Below are 23,889 nucleotides of genomic sequence, written 5' to 3'. Positions count from 1 at the left end.
AATATATCAGCTGTAACTTTTTATACTTGAACATTAGTGTGAATGGAAACCAGTTCTAATACTTTTCACTGAATGCCAACTTATTATTCCTTATAAAATTAAGATATTACTTTTCTAACAAACTTGTACCTGATGTGGTTTGGCTCTTGAGGTACTTGATAGTGAGCCTGTTGTGTTACTGCCTTTTAATTGAACAAACAGAATACATGAGTGAGTGAACATGTAGGTAACACAGCATATACCAACCATTTGTATGTGTCTACTATCACACTATAAATATGTATCACTGAACTCCATTCCAGCGCCAATAATTTGTAACAGCAGATTTCAGATTTTTCGAGTTAAATTTAGGATTGTGCTGTGTTTTTCCTTTGCATATTTGGATGTGAATTATTTTTTAACTTCAGGCTGTTAAGGAGATTCCTAAACATTTGGTTTAAACATTGACTCATAGCTGCAGCTGTTTATGTACCTCCTACACTTGGCAGCCTCAAAGCATGATGCAGCCACCACCATGCTTCAACGTCACAATTACACATTTTAGAATGGGAGGTTGGAAAAAATCATGTACACTGGCTGCTCACACAACCAGAAAACATGACTTTTTTGTTAGTTTTGTAAAAAATATTTAAAAAAATGCAAGATTAGGTGGATGGTATGCACACCCCTAAACTATTTCTGTTTATGAACCCCCTTTTTAAAGACTCTTACCATTTTGCGTTTAGAGACTCCTGATTTCACAATTTTCTTACACTTTCTTGCAAGTTCAGATAATTTGTAATGGTGTCTCCTGTGTAAAGCTTATTTCAGATTCTTTGAGTTGGATTTAGCGCTGGGTCTTATTTTCCTTTATATATTGGGATCTATCTATCTATATCTATCTATCTATCTATCTATATCTATCTATCTATCTATCTATTTATCTCAACAAACTGTTTTCAATAGTTTAATTTAAAAAAAAAAAAACTATTTGGGCGTGAAAAGAATAAAGAAATATATCAGCTGTAACTTTTACACTTGAACATTAGTGGAATGGAAACCAGTTCTAATACTTTTCACTGAATGCCAACTTATTATTGCTTACAAAATTAAGATATTACTTTTCTAACAAACTTGTACCTGATGTGGTTTGGCTCTTGGAGGTAATTGATAGTGAGCCTGTTGTGTTACTGCCTTTTAATTGAACAAACAGAATACATGAGTGAGTGAACATGTAGGTAACACAGCATATACCAACCATTTGTATGTATCTACTATCAAACTATAAATGTGTATCACTGAACTCCATTCCAGCGCCAATAATTTGTAACAGCTGATTTCAGATTTTTGAGTTAAATTTAGGATTGTGCTGTGTTTTTCCTTTGCATATTTGGATGTGAATTATTTTTAACTTCAGGCTGTTAAAGAGATTCCTAAACATTTGGTTTAAACATTGACTCATAGCTGCAGCTGTTTATGTACCTCCTCCACTTGGCAGTATCAAAGCATGATGCAGCCACCACCATGCTTCAACGTCACAATTACACATTTTAGAATGGGAGGTGGGAAAAAATCATGTACACTGGCTGCTCACACAACCAGAAAACATGACTTTTTTGTTAGTTTTGTAAAAATATTTAAAAATGCAAGATTAGGTGGATGGTATGCACACCCCTAAACTATTTCTATTTATGAACCCCCTTTTTAAAGACTCTTACCATTTTGCGTTTAGAGACTCCTGATTTCACAATTTTCTTACACTTTCTTGCAAGTTCAGATAATTTGTAATGGTGTCTCCTGTGTAAAGCTTATTTCAGATTCTTTGAGTTGGATTTAGTGCTGGATCTTATTTTCCTTTATATATTGGGATCTATCTATCTATCTATCATCTATCTATCTATCTATCTATCTATCTATCATCTATCTATCTATAATAAATAAATGACTATTTTGGCATGAAAAGAATAAAGAAATATATCAGCTGTAACTTTTACACTTGAACATTAGTGGAATGGAAACCAGTTCTAATACTTTTCACTGAATGCCAACTTATTATTGCTTACAAAATTAAGATATTACTTTTCTATAACAAACTTGTACCTGATGTGATTTGTTGGGAGATGCTTGTGGGTGAGCCTGCTGTGTCAATGACTTTTAATTGAACAAACAGAATACATGAGTGAGTGAACATGTAGGTAACACAGCATATACCAACCATTTGTATGTGTCTACTATCACACTATAAATATGTATCACTGAACTCCATTCCAGCGCCAATAATTTGTAACAGCAGATTTCAGATTTTTCGAGTTAAATTTAGGATTGTGCTGTGTTTTTCCTTTGCATATTTGGATGTGAATTATTTTTTAACTTCAGGCTGTTAAAGAGATTCCTAAACATTTGGTTTAAACATTGACTCATAGCTGCAGCTGTTTATGTACCTCCTCCACTTGGCAGTATCAAAGCATGATGCAGCCACCACCATGCTTCAACATCACAATTACAAATTTTAGAATGGGAGGTGGGTAAAATCATGTACACTGGCTGCTCACACAACCAGAAAACATGACTTTTTTGTTAGTTTTGTAAAAAATATTTAAAAATGCAAGATTAGGTGGATGGTATGCACACCCCTAAACTATTTCTATTTATGAACCCCCTTTTTAAAGACTCTTACCATTTTGCGTTTAGAGACTCCTGATTTCACAATTTTCTTACACTTTCTTGCAAGTTCAGATAATTTGTAATGGTGTCTCCTGTGTAAAGCTTATTTCAGATTCTTTGAGTTGGATTTAGTGCTGGATCTTATTTTCCTTTATATATTGGGATCTATCTATCTCAAATAAATAAATGACTATTTTGGCATGAAAAGAATAAAGAAATATATCAGCTGTAACTTTTACACTTGAACATTAGTGGAATGGAAACCAGTTCTAATACTTTTCACTGAATGCCAACTTATTATTGCTTACAAAATTAAAATATTACTTTTCTCTAACAAACTTGTACCTGATGTGGTTTGGCTCTTGGAGGTACTTGATAATGAGCCTGTTGTGCTAAAGGCTTTTAATAGAACAAACAGAACACATGGTTGCGTGAACATGTAGGTAACACAGCATATACCAACCATTTGTATGTGTCTACTATCACACTATAAATATGTATCACTGAACTCCATTCCAGCGCCAATAATTTGTAACAGCAGATTTCAGATTTTTCGAGTTAAATTTAGGATTGTGCTGTGTTTTTCCTTTGCATATTTGGATGTGAATTATTTTTTAACTTCAGGCTGTTAAGGAGATTCCTAAATATTTGGTTTAAACATTGACTCATAGCTGCAGCTGTTTATGTACCTCCTCCACTTGGCAGCCTCAAAGCATGATGCAGCCACCACCATGCTTCAACGTCACAATTACACATTTTAGAATGGGAGGTGGGAAAAAATCATGTACACTGGCTGCTCACACAACCAGAAAACATCACTTTTTTGTTAGTTTTGTAAAAAATATTAAAAAAATGCAAGATTAGGTGGGTGTTAAAACAAAAAAGAGAAATATCTGCTGTAACGTATTACACTTCATGGTTAGGTTGAATGGAAACCAATACTAAGATTTATCACTTAACTTTATTATTATTATTCCCAACAAAATATATATATTTCCTATCTTTTTAATTTGTACCTGATGTGATTTGTTGGGAGATGCTTGTGGGTGAGCCTGCTGTGTCATTGCCTTTTAATTGAACAAACAGAATACATGAGTGAGTGAACATGTAGGTAATACAGCATGTACCAAATGTTTATATGTTCTTATAGTCACACTATAAACACTTATCACTCAACTCCATTCCTACTTTACACTACAGTACAAAGGAACAATGATTGTGTGTGTGTGTGTGTGTGTGTGTGTGTGTGTGTGTGTGTGTGTGTGTGTGTGTGTGTGTAAGTGAGCAAAGCAGCATTGTTATCCAGCATTGTTTAGTTACCTGTTATTTTGCTGGACATGAGTGTGGGTGAGGTTTGAATGGTGGCTGCAATGGTTGAGCTTTTTCTGCAAATGATCAATATTATCAGTAGGTTGCTCTTTTCTATCTATCTATCTATCTATCTATCTATCTATCTATCTATCTATCTATCTATCTATCTATCTATCATCTATCTATCTATCTATCTATCTATCTATCTATCTATCTATCTATCTATCTATCTATCTATCTATCTATCTATCTATCTATCTATCTATCTATCTATCTATCTATCTATCTATCTATCTATCTATCTCAAATAAATAAATGACTATTTTGGCATGAAAAGAATAAAGAAATATATCAGCTGTAACTTTTTACACTTGAACATTAGTGGGAATGGAAACCAGTTCTAATACTTTTCACTGAATGCCAACTTATTATTCCTTATAACATTAAGATATTACTTTTCTCTAACAAACTTGTACCTGATGTGGTTTGGCTCTTGGAGGTACTTGATAGTGAGCCTGTTGTGCTAACGGCTTTTAATAGAACAAACAGAACACATGGTTGCGTGAACATGTAGGTAACACAGCATATACCAACCATTTGTATGTGTCTACTATCACACTATAAATATGTATCACTGAACTCCATTCCAGCGCCAATAATTTGTAACAGCAGATTTCAGATTTTTCGAGTTAAATTTAGGATTGTGCTGTGTTTTTCCTTTGCATATTTGGATGTGAATTATTTTTTTAACTTCAGGCTGTTAAGGAGATTCCTAAACATTTGGTTTAAACATTGACTCATAGCTGCAGCTGTTTATGTACCTCCTCAACTTGGCAGCCTCAAAGCATGATGCAGCCACCACCATGCTTCAACGTCACAATTACACATTTTAGAATAGGAGGTGGGTAAAAATCATGTAAACTGGCTGCTCACACAACCAGAAAACATCACTTTTTTGTTAGTTTTGTAAAATATATATAAAAAAAATGCAAGATTAGGTGGGTGTTAAAACAAAAAAGAGAAATATCTGCTGTAGCGTATTACACTTGATGGTTTGGTTGGATGGAAATCAATACCAAGATTTATCACTTAACTTTATTATTATTATTATTCCCAACAAAATATATATATTTCCTATCTTTTTTAATTTGTACCTGATGTGATTTGTTGGGAGATGCTTGTGGGTGAGCCTGCTGTGTCAATGACTTTTAATTGAATAAACAGAATACATGAGTGAGTGAACATGTAGGTAATACAGCATGTACCAAATTTTTATATAATCTTATAGTCACACTATAAACACTTATCACTCAACTCCATTCCTACTTTACACTACAGTACAAAGGAACAATGAATGTGTGTGTGTGTGTGTGTGTGTGTGTGTGTGTGTGTGTGTGTGTGTGTGTGTGTGTGAGTGTAAATCAGCAAAGCAGCATTGTTATCCAGCATTGTTTAGTTACCTGTTATTTTGCTGGACATGAGTGTGGGTGAGGTTTGGATGGTTGAGCTTTTTTCTGCAAATGATCAATATTATCAGTAGGTTGCTCTTTTTCTATCTATCTATCTATCTATCTATCTATCTATCTATCTATCTATCTATCTATCTATCTATCTATCTATCTATCTATCTATAATAAATAAATGACTATTTTGGCATGAAAAGAATAAAGAAATATATCAGCTGTAACTTTTTACACTTGAACATTAGTGTGAATGGAAACCAGTTCTAATACTTTTCACTGAATGCCAACTTATTATTCCTTATAACATTAAGATATTACTTTTCTCTAACAAACTTGTACCTGATGTGGTTTGGCTCTTGAGGTACTTGATAGTGAGCCTGTTGTGCTAACGGCTTTTAATAGAACAAACAGAACACATGGTTGCGTGAACATGTAGGTAACACAGCATATACCAACCATTTGTATGTGTCTACTATCACACTATAAATATGTATCACTGAACTCCATTCCAGCGCCAATAATTTGTAACAGCAGATTTCAGATTTTTCGAGTTAAATTTAGGATTGTGCTGTGTTTTTCCTTTGCATATTTGGATGTGAATTATTTTTTAACTTCAGGCTGTTAAGGAGATTCCTAAACATTTGGTTTAAACATTGACTCATAGCTGCAGCTGTTTATGTACCTCCTCCACTTGGCAGCCTCAAAGCATGATGCAGCCACCACCATGCTTCAACGTCACAATTACACATTTTAGAATGGGAGGTGGGAAAAAATCATGTACACTGGCTGCTCACACAACCAGAAAACATGACGTTTTTGTTAGTTTTGTATAAAGATTTTAAAAAATGCAAGATTAGGTGGGTGTTAAAACAAAAAAGAGAAATATCTGCTGTAACGTATTACACTTGATGGTTAGGTTGAATGGAAACCAATACTAAGACTTATCACTTAACTTTATTATTATTATTATTATTCCCAACAATATATATATATTTCCTATCTTTTTTTAATTTGTACCTGATGTGATTTGTTGGGAGATGCTTGTGGGTGAGCCTGTTGTGTCATTGCCTTTTAATTGAACAAACAGAATACATGAGTGAGTGAACATGTAGGTAATACAGCATGTACCAAATGTTTATATGTTCTTATAGTCACACTATAAACACTTATCACTCAACTCCATTCCTACTTTATACTACAGTACAAAGGAACAATGATTGTGTGTGTGTGTGTGTGTGTGTGTGTGTGTGTGTGTGTGTGTGTGTGTGTGTGTATGTGTGTGTAAATGAGCAAAGCAGCATTGTTATCCAGCATTGTTTAGTTACCTGTTATTTTGCTGGACATGAGTGTGGGTGAGGTTTGGATGGTGGCTGCAATGGTTGAGCTTTTTTCTGCAAATGATCAATATTATCAGTAGCTTGCTCTTTTCTATCTATCTATCTATCTATCTATCTATCTATCTATCTATCTATCTATCTATCTATCTATCTATCTATCTATCTATCTATCTATCTGTCTATCTATCTATCTATCTATCTATCTATCTATCTATCTATCTATCTATCTATCTATCTATCTATCTATCTATCTCAAATAAATAAATGACTATTTTGGCATGAAAAGAATAAAGAAATATATCAGCTGTAACTTTTTACACTTGAACATTAGTGTGAATGGAAACCAGTTCTAATACTTTTCACTGAATGCCAACTTATTATTCCTTATAACATTAAGATATTACTTTTCTCTAACAAACTTGTACCTGATGTGGTTTGGCTCTTGGAGGTACTTGATAGTGAGCCTGTTGTGCTAATGGCTTTTAATAGAACAAACAGAACACATGGTTGCGTGAACATGTAGGTAACACAGCATATACCAACCATTTGTATGTGTCTACTATCACACTATAAATATGTATCACTGAACTCCATTCCAGCGCCAATAATTTGTAACAGCAGATTTCAGATTTTTCGAGTTAAATTTAGGATTGTGCTGTGTTTTTCCTTTGCATATTTGGATGTGAATTATTTTTTAACTTCAGGCTGTTAAAGAGATTCCTAAATATTTGGTTTAAACATTGACTCATAGCTGCAGCTGTTTATGTACCTCCTCCACTTGGCAGCCTCAAAGCACGATGCAGCCACCACCATGCTTCAACGTCACAATTACACATTTTAGAATGGGAGGTGGGAAAAAATCATGTACACTGGCTGCTCACACAACCAGAAAACATCACTTTTTTGTTAGTTTTGTAAAAAATATTTAAAAAATGCAAGATTAGGTGGGTGTTAAAACAAAAAAGAGAAATATCTGCTGTAACGTATTACACTTGATGGTTAGGTTGAATGAAACCAATACTAAGATTTATCACTTAACTTTATTATTATTATTATTCCCAACAATATATATATATTTCCTATCTTTTTTTAATTTGTACCTGATGTGATTTGTTGGGAGATGCTTGTGGGTGAGCCTGCTGTGTCACTGCCTTTTAATTGAACAAACAGAATACATGAGTGAGTGAACATGTAGGTAATACAGCATGTACCAAATGTTTATATGTTTTTATAGTCACACTATAAACACTTATCACTCAACTCCATTCCTACTTTACACTACAGTACAAAGGAACAATGATTGTGTGTGTGTGTGTGTGTGTGTGTGTGTGTGTGTGTGTGTGTGTGTGTGTGTGTGTGTGTATGTGTGTGTAAATGAGCAAAGCAGCATTGTTATCCAGCATTGTTTAGTTACCTGTTATTTTGCTGGACATGAGTGTGGGTGAGGTTTGAATGGTGGGTGCAATGGTTGAGCTTTTTTCTGCAAATGATCAATATTATCAGTAGCTTGCTCTTTTTCTATCTATCTATCTATCTATCTATCTATCTATCTATCTATCTATCTATCTATCTATCTATCTATCTATCTAACTGTCTATCTATCTATCTATCATCTATCTATCTATCTATCTATCTATCTATCTATCTATCTATCTATCTATCTATCTATCTATCTCAAATAAATAAATAAATGACTATTTGGGCGTGAAAAGAATAAAGAAATATATCAGCTGTAACTTGATACACTTGAACATTAGTGGGAATGGAAACCAGTTCTAATACTTTTCACTGAATGCCAACTTATTATTCCTTATAACATTAAGATATTACTTTTCTCTAACAAACTTGTACCTGATGTGGTTTGGCTCTTGGAGGTAATTGATAGTGAGCCTGTTGTGCTAATGGCTTTTAATAGAACAAACAGAACACATGGTTGCGTGAACATGTAGGTAACACAGCATATACCAACCATTTGTATGTGTCTACTATCACACTATAAATATGTATCACTGAACTCCATTCCAGCGCCAATAATTTGTAACAGCAGATTTCAGATTTTTCGAGTTAAATTTAGGATTGTGCTGTGTTTTTCCTTTGCATATTTGGATGTGAATTATTTTTTAACTTCAGGCTGTTAAGGAGATTCCTAAATATTTGGTTTAAACATTGACTCATAGCTGCAGCTGTTTATGTACCTCCTCCACTTGGCAGCCTCAAAGCACGATGCAGCCACCACCATGCTTCAACGTCACAATTACACATTTTAGAATGGGAGGTGGGTAAAATCATGTACACTGGCTGCTCACACAACCAGAAAACATCACTTTTTTGTTAGTTTTGTAAAATATATAAAAAAAATGCAAGATTAGGTGGGTGTTAAAACAAAAAAGAGAAATATCTGCTGTAACGTATTACACTTCATGGTTAGGTTGAATGGAAACCAATACTAAGATTTATCACTTAACTTTATTATTATTATTATTATTCCCAACAATATATATATATTTCCTATCTTTTTTTAATTTGTACCTGATGTGATTTGTTGGGAGATGCTTGTGGGTGAGCCTGCTGTGTCAATGACTTTTAATTGAACAAACAGAATACATGAGTGAGTGAACATGTAGGTAATACAGCATGTACCAAATGTTTATATGTTTTTATAGTCACACTATAAACACTTATCACTCAACTCCATTCCTACTTTACACTACAGTACAAAGGAACAATGATTGTGTGTGTGTGTGTGTGTGTGTGTGTGTGTGTGTGTGTGTGTGTGTGTGTGTGTGTGTGTGTGTGTGTGTGTGTATGTGTGTGTAAATGAGCAAAGCAGCATTGTTATCCAGCATTGTTTAGTTACCTGTTATTTTGCTGGACATGAGTGTGGGTGAGGTTTGAATGGTGGCTGCAATGGTTGAGCTTTTTCTGCAAATGATCAATATTATCAGTAGCTTGCTCTTTTCTATCTATCTATCTATCTATCTATCTATCTATCTATCTATCTATCTATCTATCTATCTATCTATCTATCTATCTCAAATAAATAAATGACTATTTTGGCATGAAAAGAATAAAGAAATATATCAGCTGTAACTTTTACACTTGAACATTAGTGGAATGGAAACCAGTTCTAATACTTTTCACTGAATGCCAACTTATTATTCCTTATAACATTAAGATATTACTTTTCTCTAACAAACTTGTACCTGATGTGGTTTGGCTCTTGGAGGTACTTGATAGTGAGCCTGTTGTGCTAATGGCTTTTAATAGAACAAACAGAACACATGGTTGCGTGAACATGTAGGTAACACAGCATATACCAACCATTTATATGTGTCTACTATCACACTATAAATATGTATCACTGAACTCCATTCCAGCGCCAATAATTTGTAACAGCAGATTTCAGATTTTTCGAGTTAAATTTAGGATTGTGCTGTGTTTTTCCTTTGCATATTTGGATGTGAATTATTTTTTAACTTCAGGCTGTTAAGGAGATTCCTAAACATTTGGTTTAAACATTGACTCATAGCTGCAGCTGTTTATGTACCTCCTCAACTTGGCAGCCTCAAAGCATGATGCAGCCACCACCATGCTTCAACGTCACAATTACACATTTTAGAATGGGAGGTGGGAAAAAATCATGTACACTGGCTGCTCACACAACCAGAAAACATCACTTTTTTGTTAGTTTTGTAAAATATATAAAAAAAATGCAAGATTAGGTGGGTGTTAAAACAAAAAAGAGAAATATCTGCTGTAACGTATTACACTTGATGGTTAGGTTGGATGGAAATCAATACCAAGATTTATCACTTAACTTTATTATTATTATTATTCCCAACAAAATATATATATTTCCTATCTTTTTTAATTTGTACCTGATGTGATTTGTTGGGAGATGCTTGTGGGTGAGCCTGTTGTGTCAATGACTTTTAATTGAACAAACAGAATACATGAGTGAGTGAACATGTAGGTAATACAGCATGTACCAAATTTTTATATGTTCTTATAGTCACACTATAAACACTTATCACTCAACTCCATTCCTACTTTACACTACAGTACAAAGGAACAATGAATGTGTGTGTGTGTGTGTGTGTGTGTGTGTGTGTGTGTGTGTGTGTGTGTGTGTGTGTGAGTGTAAATCAGCAAAGCAGCATTGTTATCCAGCATTGTTTAGTTACCTGTTATTTTGCTGGACATGAGTGTGGGTGAGGTTTGGATGGTTGAGCTTTTTTCTGCAAATGATCAATATTATCAGTAGGTTGCTCTTTTTCTATCTATCTATCTATCTATCTATCTATCTATCTATCTATCTATCTATCTATCTATCTATCTATCTATCTATCTATCTATCTATCTATCTATAATAAATAAATGACTATTTTGGCATGAAAAGAATAAAGAAATATATCAGCTGTAACTTTTTACACTTGAACATTAGTGTGAATGGAAACCAGTTCTAATACTTTTCACTGAATGCCAACTTATTATTCCTTATAACATTAAGATATTACTTTTCTCTAACAAACTTGTACCTGATGTGGTTTGGCTCTTGGAGGTAATTGATAGTGAGCCTGTTGTGCTAACGGCTTTTAATAGAACAAACAGAACACATGGTTGCGTGAACATGTAGGTAACACAGCATATACCAACCATTTGTATGTGTCTACTATCACACTATAAACATGTATCACTGAACTCCATTCCAGCGCCAATAATTTGTAACAGCAGATTTCAGATTTTTCGAGTTAAATTTAGGATTGTGCTGTCTTTTTTCCTTTGCATATTTGGATGTGCATTATTTTTTAACTTCAGGCTGTTAAGGAGATTCCTAAACATTTGGTTTAAACATTGACTCATAGCTGCAGCTGTTTATGTACCTCCTCCACTTGGCAGCCTCAAAGCATGATGCAGCCACCACCATGCTTCAACGTCACAATTACACATTTTAGAATGGGAGGTGGGAAAAAATCATGTACACTGGCTGCTCACACAACCAGAAAACATGACTTTTTTGTAAGTTTTGTATAAAGATTTTAAAAAATGCAAGATTAGGTGGGTGTTAAAACAAAAAAGAGAAATATCTGCTGTAACGTATTACACTTGATGGTTAGGTTGAATGGAAACCAATCCTAAGACTTATCACTTAACTTTATTATTATTATTATTATTCCCAACAAAATATATATATTTCCTATCTTTTTTTAATTTGTACCTGATGTGATTTGTTGGGAGATGCTTGTGGGTGAGCCTGTTGTGTTATTGCCTTTTAATTGAACAAACAGAATACATGAGTGAGTGAACATGTAGGTAATACAGCATGTACCAAATGTTTATATGTTCTTATAGTCACACTATAAACACTTATCACTCAACTCCATTCCTACTTTATACTACAGTACAAAGGAACAATGATTGTGTGTGTGTGTGTGTGTGTGTGTGTGTGTGTGTGTGTGTGTGTGTGTGTGTGTGTGTGTGTATGTGTGTATGTGTGTGTAAATGAGCCAAGCAGCATTGTTATCCAGCATTGTTTAGTTACCTGTTATTTTGCTGGACATGAGTGTGGGTGAGGTTTGGATGGTGGCTGCAATGGTTGAGCTTTTTTCTGCAAATGATCAATATTATCAGTAGCTTGCTCTTTTCTATCTATCTATCTATCTATCTATCTATCTATCTATCTATCTATCTATCTATCTATCTATCTATCTATCTATCTATCTATCATCTATCTATCTATCTATCTATCTATCTATCTATCTATCTATCTATCTATCTATCTATCTATCTATCTATCTATCTATAATAAATAAATGACTATTTTGGCATGAAAAGAATAAAGAAATATATCAGCTGTAACTTTTTACACTTGAACATTAGTGTGAATGGAAACCAGTTCTAATACTTTTCACTGAATGCCAACTTATTATTCCTTATAACATTAAGATATTACTTTTCTCTAACAAACTTGTACCTGATGTGGTTTGGCTCTTGGAGGTAATTGATAGTGAGCCTGTTGTGCTAACGGCTTTTAATAGAACAAACAGAACACATGGTTGCGTGAACATGTAGGTAACACAGCATATACCAACCATTTGTATGTGTCTACTATCACACTATAAATATGTATCACTGAACTCCATTCCAGCGCCAATAATTTGTAACAGCAGATTTCAGATTTTTCGAGTTAAATTTAGGATTGTGCTGTGTTTTTCCTTTGCATATTTGGATGTGAATTATTTTTTAACTTCAGGCTGTTAAGGAGATTCCTAAACATTTGGTTTAAACATTGACTCATAGCTGCAGCTGTTTATGTACCTCCTCCACTTGGCAGCCTCAAAGCATGATGCAGCCACCACCATGCTTCAACATCACAATTACACATTTTAGAATGGGAGGTGGGAAAAAATCATGTACACTGGCTGCTCACACAACCAGAAAACATCACTTTTTTGTTAGTTTTGTAAAAATATTAAAAAAATGCAAGATTAGGTGGGTGTTAAAACAAAAAAGAGAAATATCTGCTGTAACGTATTACACTTGATGGTTAGGTTGAATGGAAACCAATCCTAAGACTTATCACTTAACTTTATTATTATTATTATTCCCAACAAAATATATATATTTCCTATCTTTTTTTAATTTGTACCTGATGTGATTTGTTGGGAGATGCTTGTGGGTGAGCCTGTTGTGTTATTGCCTTTTAATTGAACAAACAGAATACATGAGTGAGTGAACATGTAGGTAATACAGCATGTACCAAATTTTATATGTTCTTATAGTCACACTATAAACACTTATCACTCAACTCCATTCCTACTTTATACTACAGTACAAAGGAACAATGATTGTGTGTGTGTGTGTGTGTGTGTGTGTGTGTGTGTGTGTGTGTGTGTGTGTGTGTGTGTGTGTGTGTGTGTGTGTGTGTGTGTATGTGTGTGTGTGTAAATGAGCAAAGCAGCATTGTTATCCAGCATTGTTTAGTTACCTGTTATTTTGCTGGACATGAGTGTGGGTGAGGTTTGGATGGTGGCTGCAATGGTTGAGCTTTTTTCTGCAAATGATCAATATTATCAGTAGATTGCTGTTTTCTATCTATCTATCTATCTATCTATCTATCTATCTATCTATCTATCTATCTATCTATCTATCTATCTATCTATCTATCTATAATAAATAAATGACTATTTTGGCATGAAAAGAATAAAGAAATATATCAGCTGTAACTTTTACACTTGAACATTAGTGGAATGGAAACCAGTTCTAATACTTTTCACTGAATGCCAACTTATTATTGCTTACAAAATTAAAATATTACTTTTCTAACAAACTTGTACCTGATGTGATTTGTTGGGAGATGCTTGTGGGTGAGCCTGTTGTGCTAATGGCTTTTAATAGAACAAACAGAACACATGGTTGCGTGAACATGTAGGTAACACAGCATATACCAACCATTTATATGTGTCTACTATCACACTATAAACATGTATCACTCAACTCCATTCCTACTTTACACTACAGTACAAAGGAACAATGATTGTGTGTGTGTGTATGTGTGTGTAAATGAGCAAAGCAGCATTGTTATCCAGCATTGTTTAGTTACCTGTTATTTTGCTGGACATGAGTGTGGGTGAGGTTTGGATGGTGGCTGCAATGGTTGAGCTTTTTCTGCAAATGATCAATATTATCAGTAGCTTGCTCTTTTCTATCTATCTATCATCTATCTATCTATCATCTATCTATCTATCTATCTATCTATCATCTATCTATCTATATCTATCTATCTATTCATCTATCTATCTATCTATCATCTATCTATCTATTCATCTATCTATCTATCTATCTCAAATAAATAAATGACTATTTTGGCATGAAAAGAATAAAGAAATATATCAGCTGTAAGATTTTACACTTGAACATTAGTGGAATGGAAACCAGTTCTAATACTTTTCACTGAATGCCAACTTATTATTCCTTATAACATTAAGATATTACTTTTCTCTAACAAACTTGTACCTGATGTGGGTGTTAAAACAAAAAGAGAAATATCTGCTGTAACGTATTACACTTGATGGTTAGGTTGAATGGAAACCAATACTAAGACTTATCACTTAACTTTATTATTATTATTCTTCCCAACAAAATATATATATTTCCTATCTTTTTAATTTGTACCTGATGTGATTTGTTGGGAGATGCTTGTGGGTGAGCCTGCTGTGTCAATGACTTTTAATTGAACAAACAGAATACATGAGTGAGTGAACATGTAGGTAATACAGCATATACCAAATGTTTATATGTTCTTATAGTCACACTATAAACACTTATCACTCAACTCCATTCCTACTTTACACTACAGTACAAAGGAACAATGATTGTGTGTGTGTGTGTGTGTGTGTGTGTGTGTGTGTGTGTGTAAATGAGCAAAGCAGCATTGTTATCCAGCATTGTTTAGTTACCTGTTATTTTGCTGGACATGAGTGTGGGTGAGGTTTGGATGGTGGCTGCAATGGTTGAGCTTTTTCTGCAAATGATCAATATTATCAGTAGCTTGCTCTTTTCTATCTATCTATCTATCTATCTATCTATCTATCTATCATCTATCTATCTATCTATCTATCTATCTATCTATCTATCTATCTATAATAAATAAATGACTATTTTGGCATGAAAAGAATAAAGAAATATATCAGCTGTAACTTTTACACTTGAACATTAGTGGAATGGAAACCAGTTCTAATACTTTTCACTGAATGCCAACTTATTATTGCTTACAAAATTAAAATATTACTTTTCTAACAAACTTGTACCTGATGTGATTTGTTGGGAGATGCTTGTGGGTGAGCCTGTTGTGCTAATGGCTTTTAATAGAACAAACAGAACACATGGTTGCGTGAACATGTAGGTAACACAGCATATACCAACCATTTATATGTGTCTACTATCACACTATAAATATGTATCACTGAACTCCATTCCTACTTTACACTACAGTACAAAGGAACAATGATTGTGTGTGTGTGTATGTGTGTGTAAATGAGCAAAGCAGCATTGTTATCCAGCATTGTTTAGTTACCTGTTATTTTGCTGGACATGAGTGTGGGTGAGGTTTGGATGGTGGCTGCAATGGTTGAGCTTTTTCTGCAAATGATCAATATTATCAGTAGCTTGCTCTTTTCTATCTATCTATCTATCTATCTATCTATCTATCTATCATCTATCTATCTATCTATCTATCTATCTATCTATCTATCTATCTATCTATCTATCTATCTATCTATCTCAAATAAATAAATGACTATTTTGGCATGAAAAGAATAAAGAAATATATCAGCTGTAACTTTTACACTTGAACATTAGTGGAATGGAAACCAGTTCTAATACTTTTCACTGAATGCCAACTTATTATTCCTTATAACATTAAGATATTACTTTTCTCTAACAAACTTGTACCTGATGTGTGTGTGTGTAAATGAGCAAAGCAGCATTGTTATCCAGCATTGTTTAGTTACCTGTTATTTTGCTGGACATGAGTGTGGGTGAGGTTTGGATGGTGGCTGCAATGGTTGAGCTTTTTCTGCAAATGATCAATATTATCAGTAGCTTGCTCTTTTCTATCTATCTATCATCTATCTATCTATCTATCATCTATCTATCTATCTATCTATCTCAAATAAATAAATGACTATTTTGGCATGAAAAGAATAAAGAAATATATCAGCTGTAACTTTTACACTTGAACATTAGTGGAATGGAAACCAGTTCTAATACTTTTCACTGAATGCCAACTTATTATTCCTTATAACATTAAGATATTACTTTTCTAACAAACTTGTACCTGATGTGGGTGTTAAAACAAAAAGAGAAATATCTGCTGTAACGTATTACACTTGATGGTTAGGTTGAATGGAAACCAGTTCTAATACTTTTCACTGAATGCCAACTTATTATTCCTTATAACATTAAGATATTACTTTTCTCTAACAAACTTGTACCTGATGTGGGTGTTAAAACAAAAAGAGAAATATCTGCTGTAACGTATTACACTTGATGGTTAGGTTGAATGGAAACCAATACTAAGACTTATCACTTAACTTTATTATTATTATTCTTCCCAACAAAATATATATATTTCCTATCTTTTTAATTTGTACCTGATGTGATTTGTTGGGAGATGCTTGTGGGTGAGCCTGCTGTGTCATTGCCTTTTAATTGAACAAACAGAATACATGAGTGAGTGAACATGTAGGTAATACAGCATATACCAAATGTTTATATGTTCTTATAGTCACACTATAAACACTTATCACTCAACTCCATTCCTACTTTACACTACAGTACAAAGGAACAATGATTGTGTGTGTGTGTGTGTGTATGTGTGTATGTGTGTGTAAATGAGCAAAGCAGCATTGTTATCCAGCATTGTTTAGTTACCTGTTATTTTGCTGGACATGAGTGTGGGTGAGGTTTGGATGGTGGCTGCAATGGTTGAGCTTTTTTCTGCAAATGATCAATATTATCAGTAGCTTGCTCTTTTTCTATCTATCTATCTATCTATCTATCTATCTATCTATCTATCTATCTATCTATCTATCTATCTATCTATCTATCTATCTATCTATCTATCTATCTCAAATAAATAAATGACTATTTTGGCATGAAAAGAATAAAGAAATATATCAGCTGTAACTTTTTACACTTGAACATTAGTGGGAATGGAAACCAGTTCTAATACTTTTCACTGAATGCCAACTTATTATTCCTTATAACATTAAGATATTACTTTTCTCTAACAAACTTGTACCTGATGTGGTTTGGCTCTTGGAGGTACTTGATAGTGAGCCTGTTGTGCTAATGGCTTTTAATAGAACAAACAGAACACATGGTTGCGTGAACATGTAGGTAACACAGCATATACCAACCATTTGTATGTGTCTACTATCACACTATAAATATGTATCACTGAACTCCATTCCAGCGCCAATAATTTGTAACAGCAGATTTCAGATTTTTTGAGATAAATTTAGGATTGTGCTGTGTTTTTCCTTTGCATATTTGGATGTGAATTATTTTTTAACTTCAGGCTGTTAAGGAAATTCCTAAACATTTGGTTTAAACATTGACTCATAGCTGCAGCTGTTTATGTACCCCCTCCACTTGGCAGCCTCAAAGCATGATGCAGCCACCACCATGCTTCAACATCACAATTACACATTTTAGAATGGGAGGTTGGAAAAAATCATGTACACTGGCTGCTCACACAACCAGAAAACATGACTTTTTTGTTAGTTTTGTAAAAATATTTTAAAAAATGCAAGATTAGGTGGATGGTATGCACACCCCTAAAGTATTTCTATTTATGAACCCCCTTTTTAAAGACTCTTACCATTTTGCGTTTAGAGACTCCTGATTTCACAATTTTCTTACACTTCCTTGCAAGTTCAGATAATTTGTAATGGTGTCTCCTTTGTAAAGCTTATTTCAGATTCTTTAAGTTGGATTTAGTGCTGCATCTTATTTTCCTTTATATATTGTGATCTATTTATCTCAACATACTGTTTTCAATTGTTTAATAAAAAAAATGATAAATAACTATTTGGGCGTGAAAAGAATAAAGAAATATATCAGCTGTGAGATTTTACACTTGAACATTAGTGTGAATGGAAACCAGTTCTAATACTTTTCACTGAATGCCAAACTTATTATTGCTTACAAAATTAAAATATTACTTTTCTCTAACAAACTTGTACCTGATGTGGGTGTTAAAACAAAAAAGAGAAATATCTGCTGTAACGTATTACACTTGATGGTTAGGTTGAGTGGAAACTAATACTAAGACTTATCACTTAACTTTATTATTATTATTCTTCCCAACAAAATATATATATTTCCTATCTTTTTTTAATTTGTACCTGATGTGATTTGTTGGGAGATGCTTGTGGGTGAGCCTGCTGTGTCATTGCCTTTTACTTGAACAAACAGAATACATGAGTGAGTGAACATGTAGGTAATACAGCATATACCAAATGTTTATATGATCTTATAGTCACACTATAAACACTTATCACTCAACTCCATTCCTACTTTACACTACAGTACAAAGGAACAATGAATGTGTGTGTGTGTGTGTGTGTGTGTGTGTGTGTGTGTGTGTGTGTGTGTGTGTGTGTGTGTGTGTGTGTGTAAATGAGCAAAGCAGCATTGTTATCCAGCATTGTTTAGTTACCTGTTATTTTGCTGGACATGAGTGTGGGTGAGGTTTGGATGGTGGCTGCAATGGTTGAGCTGTTTTCTGCAAATGATCAATATTATCAGTAGCTTGCTCTTTTTCTATCTATCTATCTATCTATCTATCTATCTATCTATCTATCTATCTATCTATCTATCTATCTATCTATGTATCTATCTATCTATCTATCTATCTATCTATCTATCTATCTATCTATCTATCTATCTATCTATCTCAAATAAATAAATGACTATTTGGGCGTGAAAAGAATAAAGAAATATATCAGCTGTAACTTTTTACACTTGAACATTAGTGGGAATGGAAACCAGTTCTAATACTTTTCAGTGAATGCCAACTTATTATTCCTTATAAAATTAAGATATTACTTTTCTCTATCAAACTTGTACCTGATGTGGGTGTTAAAACAAAAAAGAGAAATATCTGCTGTAACGTATTACACTTGATGGTTAGGTTGAGTGGAAACTAATACTAAGACTTATCACTTAACTTTATTATTATTATTATTCCCAACAAAATATATATATATCCTATCTTTTTTTAATTTGTACCTGATGTGATTTGTTGGGAGATGCTTGTGGGTGAGCCTGTTGTGTCATTGCCTTTTAATTGAACAAACAGAATACATGAGTGAGTGAACATGTAGGTAATACAGTATGTACCAAATGTTTATATGTTCTTATAGTCACACTATAAACACTTATCACTCAACTCCATTCCTACTTTACACTACAGTACAAAGGAACAATGAGTGTGTGTGTGTGTGTGTGTGTGTGTGTGTGTGTGTATGTGTGTGTGTTTGTATGTGTGTATGTGTGTGTAAATGAGCAAAGCAGCATTGTTATCCAGCATTGTTTAGTTACCTGTTATTTTGCTGGACATAAGTGTGGGTGAGGTTTGGATGGTGGCTGCAATGGTTGAGCTTTTTTCTGCAAATGATCAATATTATCAGTAGATTGCTCTTTTTTTCTATCTATCTATCTATCTATCTATCTATCTATCTATCTATCTATCTATCTATCTATCTATCTATCTATCTATCTATCTATCTATCTATCTATCTCAAATAAATAAATTACTATTTTGGCATGAAAAGAATAAAGAAATATATCAGCTGTAACTTTTTACACTTGAACATTAGTGTGAATGGAAACCAGTTCTAATACTTTTCACTGAATGCCAACTTATTATTCCTTATAAAATTAAGATATTACTTTTCTCTAACAAACTTGTACCTGATGTGGTTTGGCTCTTGGAGGTACTTGATAGTGAGCCTGTTGTGCTAATGGCTTTTAATAGAACAAACAGAACACATGGTTGCGTGAACAGGTAGGTAACACAGCATATACCAACCATTTGTATGTGTCTACTATCACACTATAAATATGTATCACTGAAGTCCATTCCAGCGCCAATAATTTGTAAGAGCAGATTTCAGATTTTTCGAGTTAAATTTAGGATTGTGCTGTGTTTTTCCTTTGCATATTTGGATGTGAATTATTTTTTTAACTTCAGGCTGTTAAGGAAATTCCTAAACATTTGGTTTAAACATTGACTCATAGCTGCAGCTGTTTATGTACCTCCTCCACTTGGCAGCCTCAAAGCATGATGCAGCCACCACCATGCTTCAACGTCACAATTACACATTTTAGAATGGGAGGTGGGAAAAAATCATGTACACTGGCTGCTCACACAACCAGAAAACATGACTTTTTTGTTAGTTTTGTAAAAAAAAAAAAAAAAAAAAAAAATGCAAGATTAGGTGGGTGTTAAAACAAAAAAGAGAAAAATCTGCTGTAACGTATTACACTTGATGGTTAGGTTAAATGGAAACCAATACTAAGATTTATCACTTAACTTTATTATTATTATTATTATTCCCAACAAAATATATATATTTTCTATCTTTTTTTAATTTGTACCTGATGTGATTTGTTGGGAGATGCTTGTGGGTGAGCCTGTTGTGTCATTGCCTTTTAATTGAACAAACAGAATACATGAGTGAGTGAACATGTAGGTAATACAGCATGTACCAAATGTTTATATGTTCTTATAGTCACACTATAAACACTTATCACTCAACTCCATTCCTACTTTACACTACAGTACAAAGGAACAATGATTGTGTGTGTGTGTGTGTGTGTGTGTGTGTGTGTGTGTGTGTGTGTGTGTGTGTGTGTGTGTGTGTGTGTGTGTGTGTGTGTGTGCGTGTGTGTGTGTGTAAATGAGCAAAGCAGCATTGTTATCCAGCATTGTGTAGTTACCTGTTCTATTGCTTGACATGAGTGTGGGTGAGGTTTGAATGGTGGCTGCAATGGTTGAGCTTTTTTCTGCAAATGATCAATATTATCAGTAGCTTGCTCTTTTCTATCTATCTATCTGTCTATCTGTCTATCTGTCTATCTGTCTATCTGTCTATCTATCTATCTATCTATCTATCTATCATCTATCTATCTATCTATCTATCTATCTATCTATCTATCTATCTATCTATCTATCTCAAATAAATAAATGACTATTTTGGCATGAAAAGAATAAAGAAATATATCAGCTGTAACTTTTTACACTTGATCATTAGTGGGAATGGAAACCAGTTCTAATACTTTTCACTGAATGCCAACTTATTATTCACCAAAGTATGAAGATATTACTTTTCTAACAAACTTGTACCTGATGTGGTTTGGCTCTTGGAAGTACTTGATAATGAGCCTGTTGTGCTAATGGCTTTTAATAGAACAAACAGAACACATGGTTGCGTGAACATGTAGGTAACACAGCATGTACCAACCATTTATATGTGTCTACTATCACACTATAAATATGTATCACTGAACTCCATTCCTACTTTACACTACAATACAAAGGAACAATGATTGTGTGTGTGTGTGTGTGTAAATGAGCAAAGCAGCATTGTTATCCAGCATTGTTTAGTTACCTGTTATTTTGCTGGACATGAGTGTGGGTGAGGTTTGAATGGTGGCTGCAATGGTTGAGCTTTTTCTGCAAATGATCAATATTATCAGTAGCTTGCTCTTTTCTATCTATCTATCTATCATCTATCTATCTATCATCTATCTATCTATCTATCTATCTCAAATAAATAAATGACTATTTGGGCGTGAAAAGAATAAAGAAATATATCAGCTGTAACTTTTACACTTGAACATTAGTGTGAATGGAAACCAGTTCTAATACTTTTCACTAAACACCAAACTTATTATTGCTGACAAAATTAAAATATTACTTTTCTAACAAACTTGTACCTGATGTGGTTTGGCTCTTGGAAGTACTTGATAATGAGCCTGTTGTGCTAATGCCTTTTAATAGAACAAACAGAACACATGGTTGCGTGAACATGTAGGTAATACAGCATATACCAAATATTTTATGTTCTTATAGTCACACTATAAACACTTATCACTCAACTCCATTCCTACTTTACACTACAGTACAAAGGAATAAATTATTTCTGAATATTCTCCATCCATATTATGAAAAACCTCATATGGCAGTTAAAAATCGAAAATGGATCCTCCAAACAAGTTTAATGTGTGTGTGTGTAAATGAGCAAAGCAGCATTGTTATCCAGCATTGTTTAGTTACCTGTTATTTTGCTGGACATGAGTGTGGGTGAGGTTTGAATGGTGGCTGGATCGTGCTTTGAGGCTTTGAAGTTCAGATAATTTGTAATGGTGTCTCCTGTGTAAAGCTTATTTCCGATTCTTTGAGTTGGATTTAGTGCTGGATCTTATTTTCCTTTATATATTGGGATCTATTTATCTCAACATACTGTTTTCAATTGTTTAATAAAAAAAATAATAAATAACTATTTGGGCGTGAAAAGAATAAAGAAATATATCAGCTGTAAGATTTTACACTTGAACATTAGTGTGAATGGAAACCAGTTCTAATACTTTTCACTGAATGCCAAACTTATTATTGCTGACAAAATTAAAATATTACTTTTCTCTAACAAACTTGTACCTGATGTGGTTTGGCTCTTGGAAGTACTTGATAATGAACCTGTTGTGCTAAAGGCTTTTAATAGAACAAACAGAACACATGGTTGCGTGAACATGTAGGTAATACAGCATATACCAAATATTTTTATGTTCTTATAGTCACACTATAAACACTTATCACTCAACTCCATTCCTACTTTACACTACAATACAAAGGGAATAAATTATTTCTGAATATTCTCCATCCATATTATGAAAAACCTCATATGGCAGTTAAAAAATCGAAAATGGATCCTCCAAACAAGTTTAATGTGTGTGTGTGTGTGTGTGTGTGTGTGTGTGTGTGTGTGTGTGAGTGAGAGAAAGAGAGAGAGAAATAGAGAGAGAGAGAGAGAGAGAGAGAGAGAGAGAGAGAGAGAGAGAGAGAGAGAGAAAATAATGCAGAGTGTCCAGGATCCAGGATTTTCTTGTTACCTTGCGCTGTTGTTGCGGTGGTGAGTGCGGGTGAGACAGTGAGTGAGGAGTTCAAGGTGTTTTTGTTTTCTGTAAATTATCAATATTTCACTAAACACCAAACTTATTATTCACCAAAGTATGAAGATATTACTTTTCTCTAACAAACTTGTACCTGATGTGGTTTGGTTCTTGGAGGTACTTGATAGTGAGCCTGTTGTGTTAACGGCTTTTAATAGAACAAACAGAACACATGGTTGCGTGAACATGTAGGTAACACGGCATATACCAACCATTTATATGTGTCTACTATCACACTATAAATATGTATCACTGAACTCCATTCCAGCGCCAATAATTTGTAACAGCAGATTTCAGATTTTTTTAGTTGAATTTAGGATTGTGCTGTGTTTTTCCTTTGCATATTTGGATGTGAATTATTTTTAACTCCTGTTAAGGAGATTCCCTAAGGT

The 23,889-nt window shown here is 33.7% G+C and overlaps 1 protein-coding gene across 1 annotated transcript in view; it reads right to left on the bottom strand.

Moving 5' to 3' along the window:
• The window catches only part of ptprc (protein tyrosine phosphatase receptor type C), a 78,220-nt gene that overhangs the window by 40,101 nt on the left and 14,230 nt on the right, over nucleotides 1-23,889 (bottom strand). Inside the window, exons 18-46 of the mRNA XM_046857261.1 lie at nucleotides 23,592-23,645; nucleotides 23,438-23,506; nucleotides 22,986-23,039; nucleotides 20,237-20,290; nucleotides 19,865-19,930; nucleotides 19,553-19,603; nucleotides 18,981-19,046; nucleotides 18,667-18,723; nucleotides 17,559-17,612; nucleotides 17,189-17,254; nucleotides 16,909-16,959; nucleotides 13,743-13,808; nucleotides 13,404-13,454; nucleotides 12,729-12,782; nucleotides 12,297-12,362; nucleotides 11,973-12,023; nucleotides 11,293-11,346; nucleotides 10,633-10,683; nucleotides 9,958-10,011; nucleotides 9,284-9,334; nucleotides 8,169-8,234; nucleotides 7,855-7,905; nucleotides 7,180-7,233; nucleotides 6,743-6,808; nucleotides 6,435-6,485; nucleotides 5,415-5,468; nucleotides 5,109-5,159; nucleotides 4,431-4,484; nucleotides 3,660-3,710 (exon numbers count right to left, since the gene is read on the bottom strand). Coding sequence (XP_046713217.1) covers nucleotides 3,660-3,710; nucleotides 4,431-4,484; nucleotides 5,109-5,159; nucleotides 5,415-5,468; nucleotides 6,435-6,485; nucleotides 6,743-6,808; nucleotides 7,180-7,233; nucleotides 7,855-7,905; nucleotides 8,169-8,234; nucleotides 9,284-9,334; nucleotides 9,958-10,011; nucleotides 10,633-10,683; nucleotides 11,293-11,346; nucleotides 11,973-12,023; nucleotides 12,297-12,362; nucleotides 12,729-12,782; nucleotides 13,404-13,454; nucleotides 13,743-13,808; nucleotides 16,909-16,959; nucleotides 17,189-17,254; nucleotides 17,559-17,612; nucleotides 18,667-18,723; nucleotides 18,981-19,046; nucleotides 19,553-19,603; nucleotides 19,865-19,930; nucleotides 20,237-20,290; nucleotides 22,986-23,039; nucleotides 23,438-23,506; nucleotides 23,592-23,645 — 1,638 coding nt within the window. The remainder of the gene's footprint in view (nucleotides 1-3,659; nucleotides 3,711-4,430; nucleotides 4,485-5,108; nucleotides 5,160-5,414; nucleotides 5,469-6,434; nucleotides 6,486-6,742; nucleotides 6,809-7,179; nucleotides 7,234-7,854; nucleotides 7,906-8,168; nucleotides 8,235-9,283; nucleotides 9,335-9,957; nucleotides 10,012-10,632; nucleotides 10,684-11,292; nucleotides 11,347-11,972; nucleotides 12,024-12,296; nucleotides 12,363-12,728; nucleotides 12,783-13,403; nucleotides 13,455-13,742; nucleotides 13,809-16,908; nucleotides 16,960-17,188; nucleotides 17,255-17,558; nucleotides 17,613-18,666; nucleotides 18,724-18,980; nucleotides 19,047-19,552; nucleotides 19,604-19,864; nucleotides 19,931-20,236; nucleotides 20,291-22,985; nucleotides 23,040-23,437; nucleotides 23,507-23,591; nucleotides 23,646-23,889) is intronic.

This window comes from Silurus meridionalis, chromosome 9, assembly GCF_014805685.1.
Source record: "Silurus meridionalis isolate SWU-2019-XX chromosome 9, ASM1480568v1, whole genome shotgun sequence".
Classification (NCBI taxonomy): Eukaryota; Metazoa; Chordata; class Actinopteri; order Siluriformes; family Siluridae; genus Silurus; species Silurus meridionalis.
Note: the sequence above shows the minus strand (reverse complement) of the source record. Positions and strands in the feature narration are given on the sequence as shown.